The 9,896-nt window shown below is 25.4% G+C and overlaps 1 protein-coding gene across 1 annotated transcript in view; it reads right to left on the bottom strand.

Moving 5' to 3' along the window:
• Nucleotides 1–331: 331 nt before the first annotated feature.
• Nucleotides 332–9,896, bottom strand: part of LOC145840170 (valine--tRNA ligase-like) — a 34,914-nt gene continuing 25,349 nt past the window's right edge. The window contains exons 17-21 of the mRNA XM_082947322.1: nucleotides 9,053–9,304; nucleotides 8,364–8,672; nucleotides 6,890–6,961; nucleotides 6,353–6,424; nucleotides 332–503 (exon numbers count right to left, since the gene is read on the bottom strand). Of these exons, the coding sequence (XP_082803448.1) occupies nucleotides 402–503; nucleotides 6,353–6,424; nucleotides 6,890–6,961; nucleotides 8,364–8,672; nucleotides 9,053–9,304 (807 nt within the window). The 3' untranslated portion in view covers nucleotides 332–401. The remainder of the gene's footprint in view (nucleotides 504–6,352; nucleotides 6,425–6,889; nucleotides 6,962–8,363; nucleotides 8,673–9,052; nucleotides 9,305–9,896) is intronic.

Here is a 9,896-nt window from a genome sequence, read left to right as displayed (position 1 = left end):
AATAAGTTTTGTAAAAGACTAAAAAAATGTTATTGAAAATAAACATTAAATCTTCAAATAAATAAAAGATTTAAAGCTACATAAAAGAAAAAATATGTATAAAATAAAAAATTACTACTATAATTTAATTTATTACATCGAGCAAATAAATACAGTTAAAAATTACCTAAAAAAATAAAATTAAAGAATGCTAAAATCCTTAAAATAAAAAAAATCTTAAAAGGTTTTGTTTTTTTTACAAAAACAAAAAAGTGTTAACAAATTTAAATAAAAATTTTTAAACTCAAAAAATTGCCTAAATTTGAAAAAAAATTAGTATTTAAATGAAAAGTAGTCTTCTTTTAAGAATTACTAAGCTCAAAAACTGTATAAATTTTAAAAAGTACAATAAAAAGCATTTGCTAGATATTATCAGGATTTTCCTTAGTTTTCAATTCATTTTTTATAATCAGTCGTTGATCTAACACATCTTCAACCATTCCAATTTCATGCATGATGATGTCCTATACGTGTGTTTATTTTTATATCAAAATTAAAATTTTAAGAATGTAGGAGATTTAAAATGAATTATTTTTATAAAAACTGTTTGTGTTGGTGTAATCTTACATATTTAAAAAAAAATAAACTGTTCTACGTACAGTACATAGTTTTAGAAAAAATTAAAAAATATCTGAATTCAGTGAAAAGTAATTTAAACCATATGAACAACAACAATTTTAAAACTAAGTTTCTCTAATTTTAGTAATAATACAGTTTTAAGAGTTCTAAGATTTTAAGGATAGAAGATGTAAAATATATTTATAAAAATAATTTACAATTGTTAATACATAAATATAGATATTTAAGAAACAATGACAATTTTTTATTTAATATGTTAACAAATATATGTTTTATATTAAGTTTAAATTCACATAAACAAACATATCTTTTTTTTTTAGACTTAATATTTAAAATGATTTAAGTAAAAAATTCTTAAACATGTTTATCATAGCAAAAGTTTAATAAAATGAAGTAATTTTTCAAGGTTAATAGCGTACTTCATAAAACTTGATTAAATAATTCAATATGTCAATTTTTTATATAACTTAGTAATACAAAAACTTTATTTATTGAAGATATTATAACTACTAAGTAATTTTATAACAACAGTTTAAATCATATTTAAAGGAATGACGTTTCTCTGTAGTGTGAATAAAACAGTTTGACGGAGTTTTTATAAATATTGAACATCAATTATGTGTAAATTAAATGTCAAAAAAGAAGTTACTTCAAGAACAGGTCAATTTTTTCATAATTCTTTTTTTAATTAAAAAAAATGTTTTTAAGTTTGTAGTAGAATTGTATAATGTATTGTTTTTTTTAAACATCTGAACATAATTAAAAGTTTCGCGATGTCTGTTTTGTTAACTGATACTTAGTGTAAGAAAACTTTTCATTAACATACACTTTAAATACTAATCGTTGTTTTCTATATAAATTTTGTATTTTTATTTTTTTTAACTATTCAAGCTAGTGATCTACCTTCGGATTCGGCCGAACCCTAATTTCAAAATGAGATTCGGATCCGGCCGAGTCCAAAATTTCGGATACGATACACCACTTTAAACTTTTTGAGTTTTACTCAATTGTTTGTCAAAAGTTAAATTAAATGTGAGACTAATTAATGATTTCATGCTAGAGTTGATAAAACAGTGCTTTTTCACACTTGTAAAAGCCTTCTCAACTTTTATTTAAGGTTTTGCACACAGTATTTAAACTAATTAATTTTTAAAAATAAGATTCGGATTCGAATCCGGCCGAAACCAAAACTTGTGGATTCGGTAGATCACTAATTATAAGCTACAATAAGTTTTACTATGTGTGTTTTGTATTAAATAAAATGTTGACTGTGATTTTTTGTGAACTGATTATTTACTTTTAACAGTGCAATTTTAAAATAGTTTAATATATATTTTTTTATGGTGTCAGGTATAAATAACATGCATAATTTAGCAACGTATGAACAGGCTAACTACAAATATAAAAGCTGATATGTACCAATTTTTAAAACAGTACTACCACTAAACTTTAAACAAAAGTACATTTGTAAAAATTAAACATTTTGTACATTCAATTACCAAACAAAAACAAATAATTTATAAAAATTAAAGCTTTCTTATTTTAAATTAACATAAAGGTTTGATCAAACACATTCAATTATCAGAACAAAAGCTTTTGAGTTTCAATAAGAACGAAACCCGGGTCTCTACCTACCGAAAGCTTGTGATTTGAAGATTAAAGTGGTAAGATCAAACCATATTGTTAACTTGAGCTTGTCTCACGGCAAACGTAAGTCCAGGCTTGGGCTATTTAAACTTTCGCCGATGCTTTTTTGAATTTGAAATGGTTAAAAAATTTCATGATTGTCCGAAATATGGGAAAGTAATTTAAGTATTTAAGTTTGAGCTGGAAGTGAAAATATGCATTTTTGATAGTAAAAGTATCTTTAAGAATTCATACAAAACATTTAATCGTAACCAGGTAATCTAAAAATCTCTGTTTAAGTTTTTTATGACGTCAGATCAGATACTGCATTAAAAATTCAATTTGAAATTTAAAGCGTAATCAAACAGTAAACATCTTGTTTATACAGACTTTTTGTTTTACAGAGCAACATGTTTGATTATTTTAACTCCACCAGGAAAGCAAACCATATTCTAGCTAGAATCGCAAAGACAGCGTTCAACTCTGCAGAAACAAAACCAATTGTGGAATGCCAAGGAACTTCTGCTAGCCTAGCTTCTGGGAAGATCATTTTGAGGTTAAGGAAGTTAGATAGTACTGTGTGGAAAGTCTGTGCTCCGAAGAAAACTGAAAGTTTTGGTAAAAAGGTCATCACTTTAGATGAGAATTTCAATCCCTCAGCTGAAAAGAACAAAGAAAAGTTGGCTAAAAAAAGAAAAGTTGATGGTAATAACTTGCAAGTTGGTAGAACAGAAAATGATGGAATTCCTTGCAAAAAGCGTCGCGTTCTCATAAGAAAAACCAAGTCTAGCAAGAAATGGGATGTTAGCTTCATCTGCGAGCCAAAAAGTCTAGTTAGAAGGTCAAATAGATTGGCGGCAAAAGCTGTAAACAAACAAAAGATCGAAGATAGTGCTGTAACCGACTTCAACTGTTCAGCTGTTGTCAGCCAATCTAAAGTAAGGAGAAAAGATCAGAGTTGTTTGAAAGCTTGCCCTCACAAATCGAGCAGACGAATTCAAAGCTTAAGATCGAGTTCGAATGTTCCAAGTTAGTTTAGCTTGTTTTTTTAAAACTTGACTGTTTCTAAAATATTACTTATTTTAGTTTACTTTGAAATAGCTAAAATAACTTTTTATTAAAAGTATATTGACTTAAATTGTAAATAGATTTATGCAAATTATATATTTTATTCGCGACCGGTTTCGGTGGCAAGAGATTGCGACCTTTTAATCGTATAAATTTAAATTTATATGAAAATGTATTTGTTGAAATACTATCTACTTAAATAATAATAGTTTTGTAGGAATATAAATTATTTTTTTTAACGTTATTAAAGTCAGTAGTTTTCGTTTTAAATAAATTTAGGATGAATATTTCTAAAAAAAAGTTCTTTAATGTTTTGTTTTATGGTAAAATATAAAAACCTTAATACTCTAGACATTTTTGTAAATTAAAGGTAGTATAAACCTAATTATCAACTTAACGTGCAACTATAATGTGCTAGTAAGAGCTTTTTTAAATGTTAAATTTAATAAGAATTTTTAAATATTTCTATTAAGAATAAACACGTTTTATCTATGTTTAGGTCATTAAGTAATATTCTAGAAAAGTTTTTGCTAATATGAAACATGTTTTATCAATTTTAATTTTTCTTCTCAATTTTATTAGTACAGATTTAATAGTTTGAAAATGATATTTATTTCAATAACAACTACTTTTTTACCGAATCATTTAACTTAAAGTTAATTGTAAGACATACATAAATAATTGTCTCACATAATTGATCAGTCTTAAATTGTAGTAGTTTTTGTATTAATTTCAAAAACTGATAAACGAAATAAGTAATATTTAAATAAGAATAATTTTCAGTAAAAACTTCTCAAAAAAGAACTTCCTTTTTGTCTTTGATTTTCTTACGGTTTTAATTTATTTATTAGTACGGTAGTAGTTATGGTATTTTCTTAATAACTTAAGTATTTTGTTTAATTCTAAAGCGATTATTTATTACTTTTATTACTTAAAGTTTAAAATAAGTTTTAAAACAGTAAATTTAACCTGAATGGAGATTTAAGTTAAAGTTTTAGTTAAATATTGGTAGTTTTTGTCCAGAAAAAGTTAGTTTTGTTTTGTTAAATATTAACAATTTGAACTTTTAGTCATATTTATTTGTAAACACAGGTAACTAAGGTTAAAAGATAATATATTTTAAAAACCTTTTAACAACTTTTTCAAAGACCTTTTAAAATTTTAAAGCTATAAATAAATAGTTTTTTAGTATGTTGAAGCCATCTTAAAAACATAAAAGCAGTTTTTTTTTCATAATATATACAAAACATTTCTAGTTGATTAACATTTCTAATTATTTAGTTTTTAATGTTTTTTTTTATTTAAAACTTAAACTATTTTAAATTTTTTTAAAGTTTCAACAGACTGTATACTTTAGTTAATGATTAGTTTTAAATTATTGTTGTTGTATAAAAAAAACAATATGCTATTTTTAAAATAAATTTTTATAAACTTTTTTTTTCGATTATGTTAAATAAAAATAAAATTAATAACAGATTTTGTAAGAATCGAAATTAAACTCAATGAAATAGTAAATGACAGAAACAATAGAAATTCAAGAAACAATTTCTACGCCTTGATTGTTTTAGTGTTTTTATTTTACTGTAATTTTCCTCCAATAAATTTTTTGAATGCTAATGATCTTGTTTTTTTTTTATACTATAAGATTTTTTTAAATATTATATTTTAGAAACTTTTATAAAAATAGCTAACTTCTGCTGTTATAAACAAAATAAGATTCTTTTAGATTTAAATGACTTGCAAATAAATACTAGTTAAGAAAAATAGTTTTAAGGTCTAGTTGTTTATTGAACAAAACAATTATACTTAAAACTAACAAACTTATTAGAAATAATTTTTAAATTTATTTTATAAGAATGACTTATAAAATATTACAACCAGTCTTCTTGAAAGTTATGATTACTTTGTGTTTAAGACCATTGAGTGTAAATTACTCTTGTTTGTTGAGGTCAAGTACTCTTTAAAAAAAACTATTGGGGAACAATTAAACAAAAAAAAACTGATTATTGGGGTTGAAATCAGTTTTTTTGGTAGCAACTTTTTTTTTGCAAAATTATAATTTTTTTTAAGATTCTATTTAACTAAGCAAAAACACATCCGAATCATATGTACTTATTTGAATTTTACAATATGACCAAAAAAATGTGCTGTACTCCCTGCCCCTACATTTTACAGAAAAATTTTGCACACTTAAAGTGATTATGACGTCATAATACTTCAAAAGCAGTTAATATGTCTTTAAATATATGTAAATAAGTATAATCTTTCATTTAGACCAGGGTTTCCTAAACTTTTTTGCAAATGGCCCCCTTCAAATTAATTGAAAAAGCAATGGTCCCCTTCAACAAGATTACTCATAAACTACGATAAAAAACACCGAAGACCTTTTTTTTTTGCTCTTCATCTGCAACTCAAGAATATCTAGTGTAAGTTTCAAGTTATGGCCTCATGCCCCCCCCCCCCCCCCCCCACCTCTTTACCCTTTGCTGCTCGTGGCCCCCTGAGTATCTATCATGGCCCACTTTGGGAAACCCTGATTTAGAAATAAGTTATAAATTTAGTACATGTATAAGTGATTTTATTACTGTTTAAGTCAAAAAATCGAAAAGTATGTGATTTTTGGGGGTGAAATTAGTTTTTTGGGCTGCAAACTTTTTTTTTTGAATTTTTTTATTTTTTTTTTCAGATTATTCTTAAGAAGCAAAATTACATCCGAATCAAATGTACTTATAAGTCAAGCAAACATCACCCTAGTACTCCCTACCCCTACTTGAAAATTATTTATTGAAATATATTTTTGAAGATTTGTACAAAGTTTTAATTCATAAAACACTAAAGTTTAAGCTACAGTTCTCTTAGATTTCAAACTTTCTACTCAATATTTTTCAATACACTTTTTTTTAACAAACTTCAAATAACCTGACTTTTTTATTTTCACCCTGCCTAAGTTAACACCAAACCCTGTATTTGTTTTAAGTCAATAGTTTTACTTATACCTGATAATTTTTTATAATCTAATAATTATAAGGTAAAATCTAACATCATGAACTTTAGATGACACTTCATTGCTATCTTCTTTCGGTGTTTCATCTTTAGAGCCCGGTAGTAAAATCTAGGAAAAATAATATCTAAAAAGTCAAGCAAACGTGAACAAAATATTTATAAATTTTTAATTGAACAACTCTTTAAGTTTTATCGTAATGAAATAAATACGAATTATAAATAAATTTATCTATTTTACTATGAAAGAAAGAAAAGTTAAAACTAGTCGGAGTTTAAAAAACTAAAACTTTTTTTTACATAATTTTACTTTGAACTTAGAGCATATAGTTTTAAAACTTTAAGACTATCAGTGCAAAAGTATTTTGGGCACAGTTATAACTCAATTTAAAGAAAAACCTTTATTTAATATTCTAAATAATGAAAGATTAAGAATAACCAATAAACATTTTACAATCAACTATTGTGCTTCTGTTTTGTTGGCAGTTGACACATGTCACCCATAAACATAAAGTATTTGTTATAAAATTTTATGGTGAGTTCTATACATACTGAAAAATAAAAAACTATATTTTACCTTATTTAGTCTTGCCAAACGTTTGTTCAAATTTTTGTCGATTGTATCATCTAGTATATAATCTTTGAAGTCCTGAAATTGATAAATTAAAGTTAGTAAAAACAATCCTTGTTAAAAAATTATGAAATAAGTATAAACCAGTAGGTAACTAATATTATACCATTTGAAAAATCAACTGTTTTTACTTTTTAAATAAAAATGAAGAATTTATCATATAAACAACCCAGCAAAAAAAAAATTCAAAAAAATTATAAAAAAATAACAAAAATAATTTCAAAATCTATACAAATATATACTTCTAAAATACAACTACATGCACAATATAGAAATAAAATATTTTTAACATTTTTGTCCACAAAATTATTAGAAAACACCAAACCAAAGTAAACACCATTCTAATTCTATAATGAAATATTTAGAAAACATTTTTTTATTGTTTGCTGTAATACTAAAAATAATTTGTGAAATTAGTAAAAATATTTAAAACTAATTAGAAGAAACTAAAAACAGGCATACAACAGATTTCTAAAAAAAAGATTAATATATAAAAACTAATATAATAAATTAATACAAAAAATAAGATACTTAAAAACTAGTTTAAATAAAAAGCACTTTTAATATATTTATTTCTTCTATTGTGAGCGGAAGAAAATTTTAGATTTATTAACAGTATCATATTAATGTATTAGAAGCTTTTAAATTTCAATGTTATCAAAATTTGACAGCAATTGGTATCAGAAAAGTTGTAAAAGGCAAAACACTATTTTTAGTTATTACGTGACTAAACTATCAATATGCAGCAAATAACAGTTTAATTTTATTTTACTAAGTCTTTTTTTTTTGTAATAAATTGAAAATCTGTTCATTAATAATTTTAAAATCTGTTTTAAGCTGAACTTTTTTTCAAAAGGCAAAACAGTCATAAAGTTTATCTAAAGAACAAAGTAAAACTATTTAAGATTTTAACACGAATAAAATGTCAACCGTAGTCAACACACTTTACAATAGTTATTATAGTTTGTTAGGTACGTAATATTATTTCGGTAGACGTTTTTACACAGCTATTTTGTAAAACATGATATAAACATTACGTCGTCTAGAAAACAAAAAATAAAAAACTAACATAATTTTATATAGTATTCACACAACAAAAAAATTATTGTTAGTAACTACGAAAATTGACTAATAATATTTAACAAAGTTCTAAGTTATTTTATCGGAATAAGATCTTAATTAATTGAAACTGATTATTTGACTATAAATTGTTGTAAAGAAATTATCCATTAAGGACTAGGTATTCAAAGTACTTGTGCTTTACTAGAAATAAAAGCTCAAATTTTTATCAATCGCTTTTAAAGTTTTAAATTCGAAAAAGTATTTAGAGTGAACTTTTAAAACATGTTATACTTCACAAACTATATTACCATATAAAATAAAGCAACTTACAATGTAGCTATAGAACTACTTGACTTACCTTAGGTAACCAGTATATCGTCAAACTTTCATCGAGTGTGCTACTGATGTAGTTCGACTTAATCCCGTTTAAATCCGAGTTTGATACCAACAATTCGAAACTAAGCAAAGAACGTGACATGTAAACTTTAATAACTTCCAAATGATTTTTAAAATTGGAATACTCCTCAGCGCTTTTTACATGAAAAGCTATTTTTTCAATCCTATTTGAGAACATATTTGTAACTTTTCGGTATCCATCGATAAATCTCATAAAATCATCAACCGATTTCATTTCTTTGTCTTCAATACTGGCTAGTTGGCATTGAAGCTATAAATGTATAACTAGTTCTTTTTTTGTAAATATTTATTTAATAAAGTATTTTTTTTTTATGAAAATCTTGTTATCAAAAAACAAATCATATACACGATAAATCTGAACATAAAAAAAGTTTGATGAACTGGTAATCAACTTTTGGTAGTATAAATAATTTTGTCCAATGCTTGCTGTTTTAACTGCAAGTCTAACCGTATCAAAAGTATTTTGAAATCAAATTTAAATCTGTAAATTTTTAAAGAAAGAATCTATGAATTTATTTATTAGAAAGAAACAAAATTTTGGTCACTCAGTAGAAAAAAATTGTAAGCATCCTTTCAGAAAACTTAAAGTAAACTTAACAAAAACACTTCAAAGTGTAAAATTAAACGTACATCATCACCAGTTGGATAAGGCGCAATCATCACGCTCTCAGGAACTTCTTCATAAAACATGGAAACGAGGTCTTGGGGGAGGCGCTGCCACAACTCTTCTGTCACAAACGGCGCCACCGGGTGGAGAAGCCTCAGGAACGTTTCCGTCACCTTGGCGACGTTCCACTGCAATGCTGCCATCGTGTGGTCGTCAGCGCGGTAATAGGTTCTGTCGCCGACTGTCTCGTGGCGGAGTCTGCCCTTGCACTCTTGCTGTTAGTTTGATTAGTTGCGTTTTATATACTTTTAGAGTTAAGAAACTTGAGACAGTCGTTAACATTTTTATTGGTGGTCTAACGTACCCAACTTTTTTTCTAAATCAAACTCCAGCTGAAACCGGATTAAAATAATTAGAGGTTTTCAAAGCTAAAAATACTAAGTAAACTTTACTTATAGTTTTTGTATTCTTCTATTACCTTTAGTATGACTGAGGATTCTTTTCTAGTCGATTGGCTAGGTTTATCAGGATAAGTCTTATAAATATATTATACTACTAAAATTGGACCAGGACACAGTCAGATTGTTTTGTGGTTGATGAAAACTTTCACCAAATAAATAGTCAATCAAAAGATTCATATGATTAAATATCAACATTGTTGGTTTTGCCCATTTAAAATTTAAAGTACTTTAGAAATAACTTTGCTATCAGTAAATTTCAAACAATTTGCTGTTTTGTTTGTTTGAAAAAAAAAAAGAAGTTTACCAAGAATGAGAATGTCTCTTAAGTAATTTAAACTTTTGGTGTGAAAAATTTAATTTTTAGATTTTTATCATAAAAGTCTTTAGACTCATTATTTATTTCAAT

This window comes from Thalia democratica, chromosome 7, assembly GCF_965202585.1.
Source record: "Thalia democratica chromosome 7, ktThaDemo2.hap1.1, whole genome shotgun sequence".
Classification (NCBI taxonomy): domain Eukaryota; kingdom Metazoa; phylum Chordata; class Thaliacea; order Salpida; family Salpidae; genus Thalia; species Thalia democratica.
Note: the sequence above shows the minus strand (reverse complement) of the source record. Positions and strands in the feature narration are given on the sequence as shown.